Raw genomic sequence first — 24,977 nt, 5'->3', positions numbered from 1 at the left:
TGACCTCCTATGGGGAAGGTGTTGTGACTGTGGGTGTCCACTTCACTGTCCAGGAAAGCGAGAGATTAAGCAGCTTTCCCAAGACATAACAGGAAACGGCAGAACTGGGATTTAAATTCAAACCACCAGGTTCCAAGTGGACTCTTAATCTCTGTACTCAACTGCCCCTCAATGTTCATGTGTTTATTGAATGAATGATCACCCCTTTTCACCCCTCCCTATATCCATAGCCAAATTAAGCAATTCTTTTCCAAGAGTTCCCTTTGCCCACATCTACCCTCCCCTGCTCCTCCAAGGTCTTAAAGAAACCTAAACTCTTTGACTTTCATCTCTTTTCTTTTCTTTGCTCCCCAACTCTTCATTCCTTCATCATGTCTAGGTGCTTTGTTTTGTTTTTCTTTGGAAACATATTTCAGATTCACTCCTTTTCCTCCATTCTCATCTGCCATCATCCTGGTCTGACCCCTATCATTTCAGGCCAAATGACCACAGCAGCTTCTGGACTGGTGTCCTTGACTTCACTACCTTCCTCCTCTGGGACCTTGACATTTACATGCATTTTAAATTGAACCTTTATTATAATCAATGAGCTATCTATTATTGTTACATTTTAAAGACGAGGAATTGAGCAATAGAGTGCAGGTTCCAATGGTGTTTGTGTGATTCTGATTATTCTGTCAGCTCCAATGAGATTGCTGACCTTGGGCAAGTCACTTAATCTTCCAGTCTCAAATTCCTCATTCATAAAATGCAGATAATAAATAACAATAATTACCTCATTGTGAGAGTAACAGGATAACACTTAGAACCCTGCCAAATGCACCACACGTAAAGTGCTTGGTGATTTTCAGCAATTCAAGTTCCCATCCCCCACCCACAAACTCACATCTAACATATGAATCGGCTTATCATTCTGGACAAAATGCTTCCTAGAACGCCTTGACTCATAGCTGAGAGGCAGCTACTATACCCTTCTTTGTCTCTCAAAGGTGCTCTCTCCTGGGAAATACCACAGGCTGTATGAAAAGTTACTCAAGCTGTAATGCCCTGCAAAGAACACATACCTCATCTGGTGGAAAATGCACAGACTCTGTGGTCCTGTGTGACCACAGATCTTGAAACCTCTCTGAACTTACTTTCTCACCTGCAAAATGAAAATAATAATACCTTCCCCACAGAGTATTGAGATAATGCATATAAAACCTTTCAGCACACTGCTCGACCTACATAAGAGTTGTGCAGCCTTATCATGGTCAGACAGTGTGTATTAGAGTGCTTTATTAGAAGACGAGGATGACATGGACTTATAAATCACCTATGATCTAAATCAAGTACTAGAAATAGAGGAAAGGCAAAAGGATTATGCAAATCAGGCACAGCAAAGGCTTTCCAGAAAACCGGAACGCCTCAGTCTGAGGGATCCGGCAGAGCCTACTCGCTGAAGCTGGAGCAGAGAGGCGGGGGAAGACCGCCCCACTACCCTCGAGCCCCGCCCCCAGAACCGCGTGACGCTTGCCCCGGGCCTGCCGACTGGGGGCCGGGCCTGCGTTGGTCACGTGAGCGCGGGTGCGGAAGTGGAGCTGGGGCCGCGTTCGTGATTGGCTGCGGCTAAAGGTCTAGGGGCGGGGTCAGGCCTACAGACAAGCCGGGAGGAGCCGGGGGAGGAGGCTGCAGCGGGGGCTGGCGCCGGAGTCCGGGATTCGACCCGCCGTGCAGATCCAGGGCTGGACCAGCGACGGTCCGGGCACCCCAGGCTCTGCGCGCGCGCCCGCTGCTCAGGGCACCCCAGGCCGAGGCGCCGACAACTCCTGGAGGCCGGTGGGTGGGCGGAGGGAGGCCAGAAGGGCGCGGGCGCCCTGTGCGTGGAGTGGCGGAGGGGGCCGGGACGCCATGTCCATGGAGGACCCCTTCTTTGTGGTGAAAGGGTGAGTGTTGGCGAGGGCTCCACTGGAGGAGGCGGTGGCGGTGGAGGTGCTGGCCACCCGTGCCTCCCCGGTCTTCTTGCTGTAGGGAGAGGGGAGATAAGTTGAGGCTGGAGAGGGGACAGGGAAGGGTAGCCTTGAAGGCCATGACCAAGCGTCCAGAGACATCCCCTTCCCGTCCTACCTGGATTGTGGAACCCGGGTCCCCAACCAAGCACCCAGGGGGTCCCCTTTGGGGCTGTGCGCGGCGGTGTAACTTATTTGGGGATCGAGAGATTGTGGAGCTCTGCAGGTGTGGAAAGAGGACTGGGGACTGTCGTCGAGCTCCGATCCAGCTTCGAAGGAGGGAAAACAGCATCTGGGCAGGAAAAGGGAAATGGCCCTCCCGAGCTTTGTAGTTCGCGTGGACGGAGGTGAGCTCCATTGTCCATTGAGTTTGGAGCGCTCGCCCGCAGACCGGCGAGACCACAACGTGCCCAGAGGCGTCTGAGCACGTTTGCAGGGAGCCCGGCGGGGGCGGGTGTTGATCGGGGAGGCTGGGGAGCACTGCACCGGAAGACGACTCAGTTCAGTGGGGGAGTTTTCACTGAGTAATGTGAGGGGAGGAAAGCAGTCCTGCAGACTCGGTGCTGATGTTGGAAGGAAAACAAAATGACACCAGCCAAACCAAACTTTCCTCAGCTTTCTATGAGCAACCCGGATTTTCCCACAGTGCTAAAGGAAATGAGTGTTTCATTTTAACTCCTTGATTTTGTCCAGACCATTTGACAGATTTCCTCCACCTCTTATTCTGCTTTACGGGATTGAACAGCCTTATTTTTCCCTGGGAGCTGTCCTGACTCCATCTTTGATTGTAGGGTTGTTTGGAGATAGAAACTTCAGTTGCACTTGGTTGTAACAACTTTGTAGCCATTAAACAAATTCAAGAAAGATCTGTTCTCCTGTCTTATTTCTAATAACTCTTCAGCTTTGTGTTTTGAATGGCAAACAAACCTAAAAACCTTGACAGCTGCAAAGTTGTTACAATCCAAGAAGAGGATTACTAATAACCATAAAGTGTCCCTCGTTTTCAACTAGTTGCTACTAGCTTCCTATATCTGTACTGGTAAAATCTGACCAATTAAGCTGTATGCTGTCAAATATGTTTTGTATTTAAGGATTCCCCCAAAATTTCAATGGTACTATAGATGAAATACTTTATTATTCATGATACAGTAAAATATATTCCAACTATTTCTTAACATTTCACTAAAACATATTTTTCCCCCCTTCACCTTACTTTAATTTAGATGGGAAAATGGCAAGATGTAGATTTACTAGTAATATATAGTTCCCTCCCTGGGAAGTGTTATTTATTAGAACTGGTTTGGGGGTTAAGTTTTAAAATTTAAAGATGAGTGTTGAAAGTTCTTAATGCTTAGGATGCAAAGGTTATCTTTGGCGGTAGAGATTGAGATTGAAGACAATCAGAATTTTTGTTTTTTGACTTTGCAATTTGTGAAAACCCTAATTGCACTGTCATCTTGACAGTTTCCTAATAGTATCCAATATAGTCGATCAATGCTTATTAGACATCACTGCTTTAGTGGAACACAGGCTTGGTTTTTTGGTTGACATTTATATCATCTTAAAATGCCTGAAGGAAAAGAGATTCTCACTATTTTCTGTTGTGGGAAGGTAAAGTCAGTCACAAGGTTGTCTCCAGATGTTTGTGTGATGGCATATTTGGGGAGCCCTGTGCTGCTTCTGTTTAGTAAATGTATTGAAATGCTTTACACAATGTGGAGATATTAATGATATCTAAATTATGGTCCTTGGACTAGGAGCTTCTAGTCTAATCTGAGAAACAGATCACCCCAAAATTAGGTAAAAATGACAGGTGGTAAATGATTAAGGAACTAGTGAATACTACAGATGATAAACATCCCAAGAATTCAGAGAAAGGCAGCTCCTTAGGAATGGTTATGATGGGAGGCACTTTTGGAATTGTAGTAGGACTTGAGTTAGGTTTTGAAGGTGGGCAGAATTTAGGTAACTCAGGCTTGTTTTTCTTACTGGACACTCATGAAAGGGTTTATTATTGGTCTTCCTGCTTCGAGTCTCTTTCCTCTGCCTTTGGATTTTTTTTAAATTTTTATTTTATTTTTTGTACCAAGGATGAACCCAGGGGTGCTCAACCACTGAACCACATCCCCAGCCTGTTTTTGTTTTGAGCTAAGTTGCTGAGACTGGCTTTGAATTTGTGATCCTCCTGCTTCAGCCTCCTGAGCCAGTGGGATTACAGGCTTGTGCCACTGTGCTGAGCCCCTTGGATCTATTTGGTCAGTCTTGTCTAGTAGAAATATAATGCAAGCTATGCGTCATTTTACATTTTCTAGTAGCTACATTAAAGAGTAAAAAGAAGGGGCTGGGGCCATAGCTCAGTGGCAGAGCGCTTGCCTACTGGGTTCGATTCTCAGTACCACATAAAAATAAACAAATAAAATAAAGGCATGCTGTTCAACTACAACTACAAAAAAAAAAAAAAAAAAGAAGAAGAAGAAGCAGTGTGTTTGTAATCCTAGCCCCTCAGGAGCCTGACACACAAGGATTGTTTAATTCCTGCCCAATATGGGCAGGAATTTTTAAGGGAAAGAAAAAAAAAAGTAAAAAGAAACAGGTGAAATTAATGTTAATGTCTTCTTTAATATTTTCAAAATATTATTTCAACATATGATTAGTATAAGATTATTAATTAAATATTTTACTTTTTATACTCTCTTTGAAATCTGTCGTGTTACTGTACATTTACATCTCATTTCAGTTTGGATGTTAAATTTTCATCAGAAATACTTGATCTGGCCTGGCATGGTGGCATATGCCTGTAATTCCAACAGTGCAGGAGGCTGAGGCCAGAGGATCACAAGTTCAAAGTCAGCCTCAGGAACTTTAGCAAGGCCCTAAGTAACTTAGAGGAAACTCTGTCTCTAAATAAAAAGTAAAAAAGGGCTAGGGATGTGGTTCAGTGGTTAAGTGCCCCTGGCTTCAATCCCTGGTACCAAACAAACAAACCCCAAAAAACTTGATCTGTATTTAGCGTTCATTAGTTACAGTTGAAAAGGTAAATTCATATTCCCTAATTGTTCCAAACATACACTGTAGTTTTCTACCAACTGAATTTCATGTCAGTTTTTAAATTTAAATGGATTAGAATTAAATTTTAGTTCCTCAGTCTCGCCAGCTACTTTTTAATCAGTCATTATTTTGTGGCTTCAGTGTTGGACAGCACAAAGTAGCCTTTCTCAGCCCAAGCAGCCACACCCTACTTAATGTCATTTAGTGGCAGCCTGTTGCCTACAGAAGAATGTGCAGTGACTTTCCTGAAGCCACCTCTTCTCCAGCCTCCACTCCTTCTGTCTGCTCTCAGCCTTGGTGTTCCAGCAGTGCCTGGCTCCGTTCAGTGACTGTGCCTGCCATGCTGGGTGCTCTTACTCCATACGCACCCACTGCCTGATTCACCCACTCAGCTTTCAGGATTCAGCGTATCTCCACTGCCTCCAGGAAGGGCTTCCCTTGGCACCCGCGATACATTGCACCTCTCTTTGGCTGTCTTTCATTATTAGACTGTGAGTTCTGAGCATTGGGACTGTTTGCTTTTCCTGTATTTCCAGCCTGGCACCTTGACTGTATAGTGTTGAGTGTGTACTCTTTGTCTGTAGTGGTGGTGGAGGAGTAGTGCTTCATGGGTGGGGACACCGCCAGCAGAGGCCATGAGGGGTGGCCCAGTGCAGTATGCATTTTTGGGGGGGAAAGTAAGAATAATATCTAAGATTTAAAGGCTGCATCTCTGAGCCAGGCATTGTGTGCGAAAGAAGCACTTTGTGTGGGTTTTCACTTTGTTAGGGTACTCGCACCGTTTTAGAGAGAAGGAGCTGGCTGAGAAAGCATACTGGGGTTAGCTTGTTGGCCCTGGGTCACACAGCTAAGTGGACCTAGGAGTCACATATGAGTAGCCCAATTCCACTCAAACTGTTAATAACTTCACAGTACAGTTAGAATAGGGCCAAGCTATGTTGTCCTGAGGAGAACCTCATCTTGAGGCCAGTAGAGATTTTTGGAGCAGGGAAATGACATGAAATTAGGGTTTTAAGAATATAAAATTGGGAAAATGGAAAAGGAGATAACTGTTGTAATTTAAATGTGCAGCGATTAGCGCCTGAGTGTTTAAAGCTCCTTTTGAGAGGTTTTGACGTTTTCAATGCCTTGTTCAGAGCAAAATCTCAAAACAGGGATTGGGGTGTGTGTGTGTGTGTGTGTGTGTGTGTATGTGTATGGTGTCTGGAAATCTAGCTTAGGGCCTCACACATGCCAGGCATGTACCCTACTATTGAGCTCCATTCTTAAGTCAGTATTAAGAATGATATGGGTACTACTGCTATTATCATTTTATAATGGGGAAAGTTACACAGTAAAAAAAAAAATAACTTCTTCAAGTTTATAAGCGTTTAAGTAGAAAGGCCAGGATATGTGTGTGTGTGTGTGTGTGTGTGTGTATTACTAATAGTTTAGAAATTGGGATTATACATTATATATCACTTCATGATCTTTTCATTTGTATTTCTTTATATCCTTAGACAATCTTGGAGGGGACTTTTAACTACTGTGTTATATTTTGACATAAATATAATTTATCTCTTAGTATGGACATTTTTGCTTCTAATTTTTCATTATTAACAATTAATATGGTGGTGATCCATTTGTTATAGGTCTTTATTGCTGCTTCTGATTATTTTCATAATCTATTTTCCTAGAGTATAATTGCTCATTCAGAGGGTATACAGAACAAAACTTTAGATGCATATCACCAAATTGCCATCTGAAATACACCCTCCCTTCCCCCTCATACTGTTAAAGGGGACTATTTCCCTTAATTCTTTGCCAGTACAAGGGTTCTCATTTTTTTAAAATATTTATTTACATGGACACAATACACTTATTTTATTTGTATGTGGTGCTAAGGATTGAACCCAGTGCCTCACACATGCTAGGCAAGCACTCTACCTCTGAGCCACAACCCCAGCCCCAGATTCTCATTTTTAGTAAATCTGTACTTAAGAATTTCTTTTTAAAGAAACTGATGAGTGAAAAATACCATATTTGAATTTTGTTTTCATCTTTATGTTCACTAAGAATCCTTATGTTCAGTAAGAACTATTCAGTGTTTGATGAGTTTTTGGTCTTGTAACTTTTTAACATTTAGCCTTTGAGAATTTGCAATTTCTAATAACAAGCCACTAAGAAAAACCACATAATTGAGCTTGTTCAGATACAAGAGTTAAGCCACGAGTTGCTTCACAATGGGGATACATTCTGAGAAATGGCTCACTGTTGTGCAGACATCATAGATGTACTTCAGTAAACCAAGGTGTCTGTGACATCACCAGGCCATGATTGCAGGACCACTGTCACATGTGCCATCTGTTCTTAATCCAGAGTATCGTATGGGTACATTACTGTGTGTTATGCCCAGTGAGTCTGTCCTTTTGGTAAAAGGCACCGATGTGGGCTGGGGTGGTGACTCAGTAGTAGAGCTTGCCTTGCAAGTGTGAGGCACTGGGTTTGATTCTCAGCACCGCATATAAATAAATAAATAAAACATGGGTGTTGTTCATCTACAACTAGAAATGTTAAAAAAGAAAGAAAAATCACGGTTGTGTGGCTCCTTGACATTTTTTTTTTATTGGTTGTTCAAAACATTACAAAGCTCTTGACATTTCATATTTCATACATTTGATTCAGGTGGGTTTTGAACTCCCAATTTTACCCCAAATACAGATTGCAGAATCACGTCGGTTACACATCTACATTTTTACATAATGCCCTATTAGTAACTGTTGTATTCTGCTACCTTTCCTATCCTCTACTATCTCCCCTCCCCTCCCCTCCCATCTTCTCTCTCTACCCCATCTACTGTAATTCATTTCTCTCCTTGTTTATTTTCCCATTCCCCTCACAACCTCTTATATGTAATTTTGTATAACAATGAGGATCTTCCTCCATTACCATGCAATTTCCCTTTTCTCTCCCTTTCCCTCCCACCTCATGTATCTGTTTAATGTTAATCTTTTCTTCCTGCTCTTCCTCCCTGCTTTGTTCTTAGTTGCTCTCATTATATCAAAGAAGACATTTGGTATTTGTTTTTTAGGGATTGGCTAGCTTCACTAAGCATAATCTGCTCTAGTGCCATCCATTTCCCTGCAAATTCCATGATTTTGTCATTTTTTAGTGCTGTATAATACTCCATTGTGTATAAATGCCACGCTCCTTGACATTTTGCTGCTTTGGGGGTTTTGTGTTCCTGACAAGGACAGTTTTATTTCTGGGTTCTTAGCTGTGGACTGGTGTTGAAATAATGATGTAAATAAGCAGTTAAGCAAGACGGTGTATGTTGTATTGTCTCTCTTTTCTGAATATCTTGCTTTCCTAATGCTGAATTATAAGCCACATGAGGGCAAGCATCATGCATTTCATGCACTGTTAAGAAAACTTGTATTGACAGTATTGGTCTAGTAGAATCAGATGTTTTAATGTAGAAACAACTTTTCAGGCACTTACTATAATAAGTAATCCAGTTTGGAGAACACTGGGCCAGGATACGTGAAAGATATATTGTGTGCAAGATTCTGGAATAGTTGAAAAAAGGAAAGGCCCACACTGGGAATGTTGGGGAAAGATACTTTAATAAAGGAATTAGGCCTCAAACTGGGCCTTAAAGGGAGTGTCTGCTTTTCATTTGCTTTCTCCTTGGCTGGGGAAGCATCTGAGCAGGCCAGAGCCACAGTGAGCCAGGAGGGGATGGGAGGAAGACCTAGCAGCTGACTCAGAGTCCCAGGCTTTCGCAGCTCTGCCCTGCTGGAGGCAGGTGTTTGGCTTACAGGCTCCTTTCAAGGACTCAGACCCAGATCCTCTGATTCCACAAAGAAAATAGATTTGTCTGGAGGCTTTGCAAAATGGGATTAAATAGGTCTTAATAGTGGAATGTGTCTCACACTCAGGGTCAAAAGAACTTGAGGCAAGCAGCCAAGCTGTCTGAGCCCCAGCACTGATTTACTCTTATTTGTTCAGTGAGTCCAGACTAGATTATCTTGAAAGTTCCTTCCAGATCTAAAAATCTAGTGATTGAACTCAAGTGGAGGTTGTGCAGGATGAGAAGTGGAAGGAGGAGGCAAAGCAGCTTTGGTCTAGATGAGTTTTGAGACTTGGGAAATGGTACTGGTAGAAAGGGAAGTAAGTAGGTTTCCCTCTTGTTTTTAATTTTGGCTTTGTTTGCGTGTTTAAGTACCTGATTTTTTTGTAGGCAGGCTGTGATTAGTTTGATTTAAGACAAATAGAATGTTCCTAATGGAATGGAAATACAGGAATTAATCCTGGGTGAGGAGTTAGGGTTAGAAATGTGGTCCGGTAGTCATCAGCCTAAAGGAAGTGCTTTGAACCTGTGAGTGCTGATGAGCATCAGGGCCAAGCCTCAGGACACTGCGACTTGGAGTTTAATTCCAGCATCGTCATAAATTGCCTGCTGGCGTGGAGAGTACGGGACGCCCAGCAAGGTTTCTTGGTTTGAGGCTTCTAGTTCTTAAAAAGGAATTCATATTTACAGAATTGAGAAATTTTATATTCTTTAAAATGAGATGTCTTTATAGATACCTTTTAACTCTTTGTTTTTCATTATCATAGATAATACTAAATACTTAAAAATAAGCCAACTACTTTACATATAGGATACCATCCTCATTTTCTTCCAAATTGACCAGAAACTTTAATGAAGAGTAAAGATAGTAGATTTACATCTTACTTAATTCTCTCTGATTTTATCTTATATAGAATTTATCGTTAGAACTGAAAGTCTGTAGGCTGACATGAGAGGAACAGTTGATAGGACTGCCTAGCCCATGAACTAGATGTGGACCTCCTTGGTGGGTGCACTGATTTACTCTGTCCAAGTCCACTAGCTCTTCTTTAATGTTCAGCCTTTCAGCTCTCATAAGTACCCTATAGACCTAAATATTATAAGATGCTTTTCTTTATTTTTATGAGTGCTTTGATTTTTCCGGTGTTTGAAATGTCAGAGGGAAGAGGATGTATGCAAATTCTGTTGTAAAGCCATAGACAACAGACACCCTGATCAGCTAGAACACATTTTTGTGCTGTTTGTTCCAGAAGAATTGGTGGAGAAGTTGTGGGAGGATCAAAGCAGTTCTCTTAGTTTGGAAGCAGTGAGATTATAATGATTGTGCATGAGAAACCATGAGATTCTAAAATGATTCTCTTTGGTTTTTAATGCGGTAGTGTTAGAATATAACATTTAAATGGTGGGTACTGGCCCATGGGGAGGATAGTTCTTAAAATCTTGCAACGATATCTAACCTAAAAGCATGTAGATAGAGCACTTACTAGGCTCATCTCACACTCCAAATAAGAAAAATGCTAATCTGTTATGTAACATTTCTTAATCCAGGAAAATAGATATATTTAAAACTAATAATATTTGGAAATCTTCTCATGAAATCTTTGGTTTAAAAATGTCTCAGACTAAAATAGTTAACCTCTACAACACAAGCCGTCAAGAGAGTCCTTCCTCCCCCACTTCCCACCCCAAGAGAAGAAAGCCTGTACAAGGACTTTTTCATCTGAATATAAATTACTGTCACCCACATGGAAGCGTGTGGGGATATTAGTGACCCTTTAGTTTATTGGCAGGATTGCGTCTTTGTGTGACTTTTAAGTGTAATCTTTTCAGAGAAAAATTAAATGTGTCCCTCTCAAACAACTTGGAATTGTAGCTGCTTAAATAATGGCTATTTTATTCTGAGCATCAGCTGAGAACATAATACAGAGCTTGTGTGATTCAACTTTGGTATTTGCGTCTGAAGAGCCTCCTTCTGTGGGAATGGTGGTTGCCGAGGGTGGCCTTTGGTGCTCCATGCTAACTTCAGACACCCGGGAACTTCTTCATGCCACACGTTGTTTGTGACTTTTCCTTTCCCTTCATCTTGATTACAGAGAGGTACAGAAAGCAGTCAACACTGCCCAGGGATTGTTTCAGAGATGGACAGAGCTTCTGCAGGACCCCTCTGCAGCAACCAGGGAAGAGATCGACTGGACCACCAACGAGCTGAGAAACAACCTCCGGAGCATAGAGTGGGATCTGGAGGACCTTGACGAGACCATCAATATCCTTTTCTGTGGTGTCTGTGCTGTTGGCAGTGAACCGACAAACGGGCAGGTTTTTATCCAGATGTCTCAAGTACCTCGATGAGACGTTTCCTGTTATAATTGTTGATGTGCCTCTTATTTGTAGTATGACACATTTAAAATAATTGCCCGGTCAGCCAAGTAAGCAGCCCTATTCTACAGCACATGACAAATTCCGCAATATAAAGGCAGCATAGTGCAGTGGTTGTGACTTTTGGACCCTGGAGTGAGACGCGGGTGTTCAGGCTGTGGCTCTACCAGTGTAAAAGTGGAAACAGTTTTTTCTTTCTACTTTCACAGTCAGTAAAATATTTCTGTCATCACACAGATGGGAGTTTTTCCCAGCACCCTGAGCCAGAAGACACCAGCAGGGTTACTGCACTTCACTTCAGCTCCGACACTGTTTACCTGCAGACTGCATCAGATCCCACAGATCCAGAGTTCTGCCCCCAAGACTGTCCCTGCTTCAGGTGCCACTCACAAGCCCCAGGTTCTGACCTGTGCTTCCGATCCCCACTTCCACAGAGGTTCAGTTAATTTTCCAGAGCGGATCACAGAACTCAGGAAACACTTTATGCTCACCCATTTATTATAAAGGATATTTAAAAATACATAGATGAATAGTGAGGTGGAAGAAATTTGTAGGGTGAAGTATATAGAGGCACTGCCCTCTAGGAATCTCCACACGTCCAGCTACCTGGAAGCTCCCAGACCCTGGCCATATGGAGTTTGCAGAAGCTTCATTACATATGATTGATTACATCATTGATCATTGGTGATCAACTCAATCTTTAGCTCTTTTCCACTTCCCAGAGGTGGTGGGGGACGGCGCTGAAAGTTCCTACCCTCTGATCAGTTTGTTCCCTCGTGACCAGCCCTCTTCCCAAGGTTATCTAGGAGCTCCCAGGTATCAGTCACCTCGTTAACATACACAATGACCTTTATTACTCCAGAGATCCCAAGGGTTTTAGGAGCTGTATACCAGGAGCAGAGACCAGTATACACTTATTATATTACAGTATCACAAGCACTTACTAACAGTGGCTTGGGCACTTTGGGCATGTTGTAAAACTTCTCAGTGCTTCAGTTTTCTCTTCAGTAGAAAGGATAACAAGAGTACTGAACTCATAGGATTGTCAAGAAGGTTACCCATGAAAAGAGCTTAGAATGGGGCCTGGCACATAGTAAGCATCTAGACAGTATTGGTGGTTGGTCTGGAGGTGTAGGTCAGTGGTAAGAGTTCTTGCTTAGCATGCAGGAACCTGGGTTGAGTCCCCAGTATTGTAAAAAAGAGTATTAGTAGTTCCTGTTACAGAGAGGTGTATACAGACTAGTGTTATTAAAAGAAAATCTTCTTGTAGACTTCTTCCTATTTAAGAAGTGATGTTAAAATGCCACTGTCCATTGGAGAGTTATCTTGTACCATGAAATTGAGTTTAGTAAAAGCAGAACTAGTTATACTAATTTAATGCTATTGATGTTTATTAAGTCCACTGATCTGGCTGACAACCTGGAGAACTGGTGAAGCTGAATTATGTGGCTTTTTTAAATTGGAAATCCTGTTTATGAAAACTTTAGATAGAAAATCTGCCAGTTGCATTTCTGAGTTTTAAGCAAGATTAAAAACATCAAGGAAACCAGCTTTTGTAAAAAAAATCACTCACTAGTTAGCACAGGTTCATGTGTAGTTAAAATGTTCAGTGCATGATTTCTGTAATAATGACCCCGGATACCATTTAAATTATTAAAAGTCAAATACGGGGGCTGGGGTTATGGCTCAGTGGTACAGTGCTCGCCTCGCATGAGCAAGGCCCTGGGTTCAATCCTCAGCACCACATAAAAATAAATAAAAGTTATTGTGTACAACTACAAAAAAAAAAGTCGAGTATGTTCCCTAAAATAAAATGGGAGGGGACAGAATCAAAACCATAGATATAGGGAGATACTTCTTTCCTTGAGACCGAAGGAAAGGAAAAAAGATTGAGGGAGATAAATTGTGAGATAAAGAGGACAAGTTTTGAAAGATTTTCATCATTCATTCAGCAAACTTTTATTTTGGCAGGTGCTGAGGATTGAATCCGGGGCCCTAGGCAAGTGCTGTACCACTGAGCTCCATCCCCACTCAGCTCAGGAAACATTTCTTGAGTATACTATGGACCAGGCATCTTATTGGTTACTGAGATTGGATTAATAAGTAAGCCAGTATACCAGCCCTCATGGAACTTAAGAGTGCCAGTGAAACAGATATTAATCAAATAACAGCACAAATACATAACGGCAGGCTATGAGAAAGAAGTACCGAGCTATCCCAGTGTCTGACCTTATGCAGTTGTACCAGGCTGGAGGGCAAGGAGTCAAGGGCATCTTCCCTGAAGGCTTGATCCTGCTAAATTAAGAGGGTGGTTTAGAATCTTGGCATAAGGGGAAGTGGTTTGGAATGGCAAATTGAGAAAGGCTTGTAAAAGCTGTCATGGGAAAAGAAATCAGAAGTCAAAAAAGGAGGGGCAAAAGTGTTGGTAAGCAGCAAGAAGATTCTGCCCGATGCCCACCAGCAGCCATGCTGGGCACTGTGGGGAGTGGGCATCTCTGGGCCTCGACCTGGGACCCTGGGGTATTACTCCAGGGTCCCAAGGGCAGAGAAGAAGGCTTTGGGGGTCACACAAGACCACGACATGGAGGACACAGTGGCAGTGGGAAGAGGTGGACAGAGACAGGCTGGCTGGGAGCAAGGCCCAGCTGTGGTCAAGATGGCCATGGATTTTCAGTGAGCCCAATTAGCAGAGATTGATCTGGCAGGTCATCCTGGAGCAGAAGGGCATTTGTGTAGCTGTAGGCAGAGAAAGTTTGAAAATGCTTAGCATCAAGGTGACTATTTACAGAAGGCTTGGGCTGGGTTTTATTGCTTGTATGTGAGGGATTCTGTGGTTTAACAAAATGTTGTTTGTTAGGTTTTCGATGGTGAAATGGCTTTACCTTAACTTTTTGACCCACGCATAGTTGAAGCAAATCCTAGAAAATTCAACCTTGATGCTACCGAGTTGAGTATAAGAAAAGCCTTCATTACAAGTACTCGGCAAGTTGTCAGGGTAAGGAGTATGTTCTTACTGTTGCTATCTTTGTAAGAAACAGCTAAACTGTAGAAATGTTTCCATTAATTGTAAACTAACGTTGACTCTGGACTACTTTTTAGTATGACTTAAATGCCAGTTTCCCACATATAGCGTCTTTGAATAAAGAAAAAATTCTGTTTTTAATATTGTCATGGTTATTAGAGCAAAAATGAAACAATAAGCTGCTGGCTTTGAAAAGATTAGTAGTGTGATCCTACAGTCTGCACCTTTAATTTTTCCTTTCTATTTCTTTGTACATTCTTTCTGGACAAAAGGAAGGATTACTTTTGCACAAGCTGTTTGGTTTCTTGCCTGAACAGTATTGGCTTGCATTGCTCAAGAGTGGGTCTTCCTGGGTTTGAGTGGCAGCCTCTCCCACTGTCCGAATTACTTCTGGAACTCTTGGAACCCATGTTATTGACATTACCTTACACACTGCTTGACAGTCTTCCCAGAGCTATCCAGGGCAAGCAAGTGTCTCAACATGTAAAAAGAACCAGTCAAGTGGTCAAATCTTTATCCCCAAATTATTAAGAATAATACCCATTATTAAAGAATCAATAAGAGAATGTGGTTTAAATCTTGCATCATTAAGATATGTTTTGTATCTTGAAACTATATGGCTAAGCCATTTGATTAGCATAACTAGATGTAAGAGAACCAGCTGTCTTTAACATATGTACTAGAAAGCAGCTTCCTTGAATAAAAAGACTTGGGATCAGACCAGTGCTAACATATGGCAAGAACCTGGTACACGTTTGCCAAGGACACTCTGCCACGTGATTTCCTCTTCATGTTATCAAATGGGAGGTTATCACTGAACTTTGGATATTGTTTTTTGTTTTATTCAGTAGTTGTCTTTCTATATACTTAAACCTAAATTGCTTGTAAACAAGTCCATATTTTAAAGGGGCAGAAGTGTGTCTGGACTTCAGGTGCCTCCTTTAGAGAATGAAGGTTTGGATTAGATACTCCTAATTTCTAGCCAGTTTGAAATAATATTCTGATAAGGAAGCCCTGTTGTTAAGTGACATATCTTTTTATACAGTTCCTCAGTTTTTAAAAATAAATACAGCATTCTTTTCTTTCTTTTTGTCTTTCTTCTTTTCTGTTTTCCATGGACCACAGCTGTAATATTAAATGGTGCCTTGCAATGAAGTGTATGATCTTTACTTGGATATTATATTTTTATTTCTGAGAGATATTACTGTGAATTTTGAAAATTGGAATTCATTGGTACATATTTTGAAAGTTAAGGTAGTTGGTATAATTGGAAGTAGAATCCAAAGTTCATTTTCTAATATTCAAAGTTTTTTAAAAGTATAATCTTAGTCTTATAAATCACATCAGTACTTCAAAATGTTGCTGTCCTTCTGGAGTTGAGATCTAAACCACCCTCAACTATGTGATCTAACTGACTGCTTTAGGTTTTTAATGGTTCTTGTTTTAATTTATTAAATTTAAAATTTAATTTTAATTTTGGAGAAGCTGTTAGTTTGGATTCTCCCCACTCCCCCGGGGATTGAACCCAGGAGCATTTTGCCTCTGAGCTATATCTCAGCCTTAAAAAAAAAAAAAAACAAAAACAGAAAATTTATCCTGTGGAAGGCTCTCACTGAATTGTCCAAGTTGGCCTTGAGTTTGCATTCCTCTTTTGTCAGCCTCCTGAGCAGCTGAGATTACAGCTGCCTGCCACAGTGCCTGGATGAGGTGTCAGTATTTGCCAGTGGTGGGGTAACAGTACCTAACTGAGCTTCTGCTGATTTGATTTTAAAGTCAATATTTGATTTTGAAAATCTGTAGGAGAAGGAAGCAGCAACACTGCTAATGGGAGTAAAAACAAAAACAAGAAACACACTCAGCTAAACAGTGTTTGTTTAAAAAGTCTTGTTGCAAATGTTCTTCCACACGTCATTTAAGATTGTGAAGTTTTTTAAAAAATATTTATTCTTAAGTTTTAGGTGGACACAATATCTTTATTTTACATTTATGTGGTGCTGAGGATTGAACCCAGTGCCTCATGCATGCTTGGCAAGCACTCTACCCCTGAGCCACAACCCCAGCCTATTGTGAAGTCTTTATTAAATTTTGGTGGCAGCTTTTACTGAAGAAAATAAAGTACTTGGGCTGGGGCTGTAGTTTAGTGATAGAGTACTTGCCTAGCATATGCAAAGGCCCTGGGTTCACTCCCCAGCGCCACACAAAAAATAGAAATAAAAAAGAAGAAAGCAAAATATTCTAGTTTTATGTAAATAGGCTTTATATATTTGATATCATCATTTTTTATTTGTGGAGTCATCTATATATCAGAGATTTCACATGTGAAATTTTTGTGTTTTGAAAATATATTCCAGAATTGACTCCACTTTAGTAGTGAGTTTTGCAGTATATGGCAGAACAATAATGAATAAGTGGTCAGGGAATCTAAGTTCTAGGTTAAGTTGTGACATTAATAAATTTTAAACAGAGTAAATCAGTCAGTCTCTTTGGATCTCAGTTTTAATAATGAAATGAGCCTCACTAATTTCTCCAACTTTAACTTTCAAAGGGACTCAGATTGCCCTGCTCTTTCCACCTCCCTCCCAAAAATCTATTCCAACCCAAGAAATATTTAGTTTACAGTTGTAAGTCAAGAAGAAGTGACAGTGGTTAATCAGAAAGCGTAAGATGTCTGTGTGCACATGATGTTAGGACGGGAAGCCCAGGAGTGGGGAGCACTGGGCTCATGTGGCCTCTGGTTCCGCTTGGAAGACAGCGTGGAGGGAAGCAGGAACATGATCAGGACATTTGTTGTTCGTTTGGCAAATGAACCATATTTTATTGGGACTAACTGCTTTTTGACTGCTGGTTCTAACTTCATGTGTTAGGAAGAAGATGAGTAATTATGTTTTTGGCATGATAGGTTGTTACAAAATGTTGAAAACTGTTTAGTAACATAGCTGAGAATTCCACATCCCAGTGCGAAGGTGATCTGTAATGTGGTATCTGGCGACTCTAACCTACATAGATAAAGTGCTGTCCTTAAAACTTAGCCCTTTACCGGCAGCCGTGGCCACACATACACACACACACACACAAACACAATCACAGTTTTTATTAAGCAGAAAACTTTAGAATTGCACCTTTAAAATATGTATTTCATTAAAGTAATGCATGTTCATTAAAGAATTAGAACAATTTTGCAAGAGGATAAAATAGAAAAAGAAACTGAAATGTGAAATGATAACTAACAGCACGTCAGTCACTTTCCTCAGTGCCTACTGGCAGTGTTTCTCGTAGTTGTGACCTTATTGTTCAGTGTTAAGCATTTTCATTTCTAGTAGCCACATGAAAAAGGAAAAGAAACAAGTAAATTAAGTATATTTTACTTAACCTATTATCAAGAAGGTTATCATTTGAACATGTAATCAATCTTAAGAAACATTAATGAGAGATTGAAGTCTTTTAAACTTTTTATACCAAGACTGCTTAATCTGGCATGTATCTTACACTTAAGCACATGTCAATTCAGATGTGAGATTTTCATTGGAAGAACTTCATCTGTAGAGAGCATCTATAAAATTTACAGTGAGAGTCACAAACCCAGTTTTTTCCAAACATGAATAGAAGTTTTCCAGTAACTGAATTTAAGTTCTAGTTAATTAAAATAAATTCATTTTAATTTCTCTTTTACTGACTCCATTTCAGGGCTCAGTGGCTGCAGATTTAGATAACCCCTTTTCATGGTTGTTTCCTTTTACATGATAGTATTTACTTGAGTGTTTACTAGATTTTTGACCACTGTTATTAATCATTCTTCATGTCTTTATTAATTCCCACAGTGATTGTATAAAATGATATTATTCCATAAATGGAAAAGAAAGAAAGAAATTGAGAAATTTGCCCAATTTAGCACAGCTATTATCTTTATTTAAAAATTAATTTGTTATAATAGAATGCATTTTGACGTATAGTATACAAATGGAGCACGATTTCAATTTCCTTGGCTGTACATGGTTCAGACACTCCACTAGTGTAATCATCCATGTATACAGGGTAATAATGTGTGTCTTTCTACTGTTCTTCCCGTCCCCACAACCCCACCCCTCCCCTGACTCCCTTCTACACAAACCAAAGTTCCTTTATTCTTCCCTATCCCCAAACCCCACTATGGACCAGCATCCACTTATCAGAGAACACATTTGGCTCTTGGTTTTAGGCTTCTTTCACTTAGCATGATATTCTCTGCATTACCAGTTTTTGAACCTAAGTTTTTGGCATGAAAGACCCTGCTGGTAACCTCTTCTCTAATCTGGTTCTGTTATGATTTATTTAACTATTGACCCACCAATAGATACTTTAATTGTTAATCTTTAGCGGTTGCAAACCATACTTCAGTAACTATCTCTGTGAGCATAACCTATATATTTGTTTAAGTAGTAAGGAATTCAATGAGGAGACACATTTTAAATATTGGTTAGTATTTCCTTGGTATCTACAGTAAGACTTCATAGGAGGGGGATGAACCTCGGGCCTTGTGCATGCTGAGCAAGCACTGAGCTACACTCCCAATTCAGAAGACTTTATTTATTTATTTTGAGGTACTGGGGATTGAATCCAGGGGTACTTTACCACTGAGCCACATCCCTAGCCCTTTTTATTTCTATTTTGAGACAGGGTCTCACTGAGTTCCTAAGGCTGGCTTTAAGTTTGTGATCCTCCTGCCTCAGCCTCCTGAGCGGCTGGGATTACCGGCCACCATGCCTAGCTTCATTTTTCCTTTTTTGGGGCCGGGATATTGGGGCACTCAGGGGCACTCGACCCCTGAGCCACATTCCAAGCCCTAGTTTGTATTGTATTCAGAGACAGGGTCTCACAGAGTTACTTATGCCTTGCTTTTGCTGAGGCTGGCTTTGGATTCGTGATCCTCCTGCGTCAGCCTCCTGAGCTACTGGGATTACAGGCATGTGCCCCTGCCCCCAGCTTCCATATTTCACCAACACTAAGTATTACTAGGCTTTTTCTTCTTTTCTTGTGGAATTAGGGAACGTATCTCTGGTTTCCCTTAGATTAAAAGTGGTTAGAGTCTTTTCTCATGTTTGGTCATTTGTGTGCTGTCTCGTTCCAGGACTCTTCATAAGCATACTGTCTAGTATATAATACTATATAGTATAAGTTGCTGTTCCCTTATTTGGATATGCTTCTTAGTTCTAGCTCTATATTATAAATAACATAGCATCACACGTTTTTGCACGTCTCTTTTGGTATATATTTGATGTTATTTCCTTAAAGTAAGTTGCTGTTAGTAGAATTTGTGAGTCAAGGCAGTGACTGTTTTGGGGCTCTTCAAATGAAGTGAAAATTTTTATTTTTAAAGAGTTGGTCCAGTTTACCGTCATTGTTTGGGAGCAGTATGTTTTAAAAAGACATTTTAATTAAAATATAACAGGAAAAGTTCAGGTACCTACGTGTACAGCGTGGTGAATTTGTTGAGCAGTACCCAGAGCGTCTCAGGGCTGCCAGCACCCCGGCAGCTGCCTGGTGCTCCAGTACCGTCGCCACTTCCCCTTGCATCCTGACCTCTGACAGCAAGAGTACATTCCATATGCGGCGTTCAGAGGCTCAGATACTACTTTTTACACACACATTTTTTTTTAGAAAGTTATGGTACAATGCATTGGGCACATTTTTTAAAGCTTGTATTATCTCCCTATGAACTTCTCAGGTATTTTTTAATAGTTATTAATGTATAGTAAATGAATGGAATTTTTTGTTTGGATACCAGAATGTTATCTTAAACTGTTCATTTAATTGATAAATCGAGAGGGTATCCAGGAGATACTAGTTTGTCTGATCATCTCACTTTGAGGCATCTAGCTTTTGTGTAGACCACAGGGGCCAGTTTAGACCTCACCATGAAGAGTCTGACTTGGTAGGTCTGGGTGGGGCCTTAGAGAACTGCATTTTTAACAGCACCTGAGGTGTCTGACTCAGGGAAGTCACCATGCAGCTCCATGGAAACAGAACGGGGCCTCATTTGTGTCATTCACTGCTGTATGCCTGGCGTGTATCAGAGGCATGCATATTTGAGAATGAATGAGTATGAGCTTTGAAAGTTGAAAGAAGGCAATTTTACCATAGTAGGAATCATAAAAGCCATGGTACCATCTCGTCTACCATTCATTTACTGTGGGTCATGGAAGAAGTTTCCATCAAAATCAAATACCTTACTGAGTGCAGTGGCTCACGCTTGTAATCCCAGTGGCTCAGGAGGCTGAGATAGGAGGATCTCGAGTTCAAAGCCAGCCTCAGCAAAAGTGAGGTGCTAAGCAACTCAGTGAGACCCTGTCTCTAAATAAAATACAAAATAGGGCTGGGGATGTGACTCAGTGGCCGAGTGCCTCTGAGTTCAATCCCCAGTACCAAAAAAAAAAAAAAAAAAGATCAATACCTTAACATGTGCATCTATAAAAATAATCTACTTGCCAACAGAAAGTATAATGTATCATGACAGCCTTTTTTTAAAGAAAATTGTAGTCATCCTATTTTAAATCATTTTATTGTATATCAGGTAATGGTTAAGTATGAAAAGCAAAATGGTTTATATTTAATAAAGTATTTTGCTCCAGATTTAATAATACCTTTATTTTTCTTTCCATACAAAATTACTTTTGATGCCACTGTGGAAACTCATTCTGGTTAGAAATAGTCTGTACTTCCTTTTAACTCAGAAATAAGTGAGCTGGGTAAGTGAGCATGCCTGCAGTCCCAGCTGCAGAGGCACTGAGGCAGGAGGTCTGCAAGTTTGAGGTCAGCCTCAGCAACCTAGCATGACTATGCCTCAACCTAAAGGGGGTGGGGAGGCAGCTCAGTGGTGAATGCCCCTGCATTCAGTCCCCGGGACCAAAAAAAGAAAGAAAAGGAATGTGAATATGAAAATGTTCTGTGTTTGAAAACAATAAATATTGTTCGTGATTTTTTATGTTTTTTTTAAAGGATGCTAGTCCTTGAGCACAGGTGTTTGTGTGCCTCAGGGACACCATTCACTGGCTTGCAGCTTTTCAGAGTTGTACATGTCTTTCTAGATCTGGGTCTCCTCAACCTGAAAGTGGTGATAACACCTGTTTCACAGGGTTGTTGAGAAAATTCAGTGAGAGCTGTTTCTGGCCTGTTGTAGGAACCCAGTAAAAGTTAGTTCCCTTCCTCTTTGCTCCTCTTTAAGTTTATTTTTCAGGTTACCTCTTTTTAAGGGAATGTCTCTTTATTTCCTTTATTGTTGAGGCTAAAAATAAAAGGTTTTTGTTAAAAAAAAAAACAGAACAAAACATAATAATGAACTATATGTATTTTGCTAAAGATATTTTTCATTCACTTTTTGTTCTTCTCTTTGTCTCATTAGGACATGAAGGATCAGATGTCAACTTCATCTGTGCAGGCGTTAGCTGAAAGGAAAAATAGGCAGGTGAGAAGACATCAAAATCTAAGTGTCAAAGAAAATACATGATTAGACATAGGAGTTTTAAATGCGGACAGTCTCTATATCACATAACAAAGAGCAAGACCCTGGAGTGACACGGAGAGATTTCGGGGAAGTCTAGTGTATCAGTCTGTATTCTGTTACTATAACGAATGTCTGAGATGATCAGCTCATAAAGAGAAAAGGTCTGTTCTGTCTCACAGTTTTGGAATTTGAGTCTATGATCATTGACCCCCTTGGTTTTGGGCCTGTGGTGAGGCAGCCATGGTGGCAGCATGCCATGTCTGTTCATCTCATGGTTAGGACATGAAAGAGGAAGGGGGTGAGGTTCCACTATCCTCTTTAAGGGCATTTCCTCAATGACCAGAAGACCTGCCACTAGGTTCCACCTCTTAAAGGTTCTGCCACTTCCCAGCAGTGCCAGGGGCCTGGGGACCATGGGTTTAACACATGGTCTAACCATGGCATCCAGTCAGCTGCTCCAACATGGCTGTTGGCTTCCCACCTCCAGCTCCACTCCTCTCCTCTCCTCTGCTTATCCGCCTTCAGCACTCTCCGCAGAGCTCTTTATTCAGGGGTTTATTCTGCACCTGTTGAACACACCCTATGCCAGGCTTCCTCTGAGGACCTCAGTTACTTGTTCTCTTTCTTTCTGCTGGACCCCAAGCTCCTTGAGATGAAAATTGTTGTTTTGATTTTTTATCTCTAGCTGCTACTACCTGCCTACCCATAGAACTCACTGGACACTTAATGATTGAAATTTAATGCAAAGACGTTTGAAGAACTTTAAATGTGTGTTAAGTTAAATATCTCTTTAAGTGGTGATAAGAAATTACTCATGGTGTATGAAAGAAACTCATTTCCAATTGTTAAAATATGATCCTTTTAAAAATATACAGTCATCACCTAGAACTTAAATTCACATTTGATTTACATTCCTTTGGTGGATAGAATGTTCCTTAACCTGTTGGTAAGCTGGTAGATGATTTTTATTGACAAATTGTTTTTATAAATTCTGTGAATATCTGTTTTGCTTTAGGAGTAAGAAAGATTTCATGGAAAATCACAAGGTTGTTCAGAGTGATATTATTTGCTTTGAATGACTATTCAGAGTCCAGAAAGTTACCAGTAATCCATTTAGAAGCCTTGTAGCTTGGGATTACCTCACTGTTATTACTAATTAGGAATTGGTAGTTTCTGACATAAATCTCTATATCTAGTAGGTGTTTGCTGAGACCCTTAATTTTGAAAACAAGTATCACCTGACCTCCTGTTTGAAGTCTTGTTTGTTTGGGGGGTTTTGATTTGTTTTTATCTACCTCCCTTTTTTTCCTTCTTTCTTCTTCTTCTTCTTTTTTTTTTTAATAGTACAGGCAGGAAAAGTCATTAGCTAGCTCATTCCACCTGGCTCTAACTCTAGAAAGAAGCTAATAAATGACCACAGCTGGCTAGTTTGGGAATTCCCTTGTCATTTGCACATGAGCATATAGGAAAGTAAATGACGATACCTGAGTAGTCGTGACAGTGAGGTAGGTAACGCCTGTCCTCTGTTACTTTTAACGTGTTTATTCTCTGGGTAGTTTAGGTGAAGTAATGTGAATGAAGTGAGAATTCATGCATTCCTTTCCAAGCACGACTTGGAGTCTTGTTTTAGTCTGAGTGACAGGTCACAGGGCCTCCTATTTTCGAGGAACAGCGGGGCCAGGGTTCTCCAGGCATCATGTGGGCAGTTGGTCTTTGTGCCAGGTACCAGGTGCCTTGCCACTCGCAGCCTCACCAGCACTGCCTCCACCTCTCTGCAAGCTCATCGCTCAGTGCTGCGGCCTCCTCCTCCTTCTTTCCCACTGAATGAGACTCCCGGGGATCAGACTGATGAACTCTAAGCTATTTCACGATAAAACCTACATGACTCTGAACAACATGACGTATGTCTCACCAAGGGTAGACCATGGACACTGTAGGACAACATAGCCCTGGCTGCGGTACACAGCCCGACGGAGCCCCAGGTCCCTGCCTAAAGCTCTGTGGTGCACTCTACCCCTTTTCTGACACTGAAAAAATTGTCGTGAGACCCCAATGTCCTCCACAGAGGTCCTTAGAGTTTGGGATTAGAATGAGCCGGATCTTTTAAATCTTGACATCCCTAAGAACAGGTCAGGGCAGAGCCACCACCAAAGGCCATAGGTCTGCTTTATTCCAGAGACAGTCACATCCAGCCTCTTGACTGGACTGATACCCTGAGCCTCAAAGATCTCAACAAGAACTTCCATAGTAAGTATCTCAGGTGCTCCTCTGACAACAGCCTCAGAGGTTGGTGTTCTGCATCCCGAACTTGCCCGCTCCTGGCCCCTGTGTCCTGACTGGTAGTAGACTTCACTTCTGAAGTCAGGAGGAGGTCAGTGTCCAATGGAGAGAGGCGTGGGTGGGGCTTTCAGAGAGAGAATCAAGTAACTGGTTAGGCTTTTAGTAGTGCCAGAGGTAAAAAGCACCTAGTACAAAGCTTTGGCCACTCCACAAAGAGGAGTGATTTGCAGTCACCAGCATCTTCTGAGTCCTAGAGCACTCCTGTTGTGAGCAGTCGGAAGGGGTCTCACATTCCCTCCTGACCTCCCCCGTAAGCGAGATATTCTCAAACTTAACCATTTCTGGCTATAAACTCCTTTGAGTTCATCCTGGGGAAAGCTACCCCTGGCCTCCAGAAACCCTGGAGGAGAACACCGACTCCTTGTGGTCCTGCTGCCTGGGGGAGCAACCCCGCATCCTCTGGGAGTCTAGCTTTCAGTTCCAGCGAAGGTGTCGGGTTTTATTCAGAGACTGAGTTCAGCAGATGTGGATGGTTCTGTGCCTTCTGTGTATGAGGGGCTATTGTTTACCTTCTTGTCATCCTGGGGAAATGCCCATCCCCCAAGGCCCCCAAGCTTCCTGGATCGTCCTTCAATAACAGACTCCAGATTTGTAAACCAGTTGGACTGGAAACTCGGGGTCCTTGGAAGAGCTGTCATAAGGGACTGAGTGCTGTTAAATTGTGAGGCAATTTACAATGTACAGATTTGTTTGTTGGGTTAGTGTGGACACTTATTTGCATTTTAATGGGACAGACCTAGGGAGGGCTTGAAGACAGAAGGCCCTTCAGGGCAGTCCCTAAGTTGTACTACACAGGCACCCATAGAAGTGTGGCCCAGGTAGTGAGAAATGTGAGAACTCTTTGTCACCCTGATGCCTCACTGTTCAGAGATGGTACCTGTTTGCTGTTCCTCA

General features: G+C 41.5%; 1 protein-coding gene across 2 annotated transcripts in view; it reads left to right on the top strand.

The window, feature by feature from the left end:
• The first annotated feature begins 1,656 nt into the window (after nucleotides 1-1,656).
• Stx6 (syntaxin 6) overlaps nucleotides 1,657-24,977 on the top strand; it is a 39,379-nt gene continuing 16,058 nt past the window's right edge. The window contains exons 1-4 of one of the 2 annotated variants that reach the window (XM_058571372.1): nucleotides 1,657-1,925; nucleotides 10,962-11,131; nucleotides 14,145-14,239; nucleotides 21,642-21,704. In XM_058571372.1, coding sequence (XP_058427355.1) covers nucleotides 1,891-1,925; nucleotides 10,962-11,131; nucleotides 14,145-14,239; nucleotides 21,642-21,704 — 363 coding nt within the window. In that variant the 5' untranslated portion in view covers nucleotides 1,657-1,890. The remainder of the gene's footprint in view (nucleotides 1,926-10,961; nucleotides 11,132-14,144; nucleotides 14,240-21,641; nucleotides 21,705-24,977) is intronic. The other variant, XM_046419517.2, reaches the window with a different exon arrangement.

This window comes from Marmota monax, unplaced genomic scaffold, assembly GCF_021218885.2.
Source record: "Marmota monax isolate L192 unplaced genomic scaffold, Marmota_monax_Labrador192_F-V1.1 WCK01_AAM20220418_F8-fsc00209, whole genome shotgun sequence".
NCBI lineage: Eukaryota > Metazoa > Chordata > Mammalia > Rodentia > Sciuridae > Marmota > Marmota monax.
This window is presented reverse-complemented; position numbering and strand designations above follow the sequence as displayed.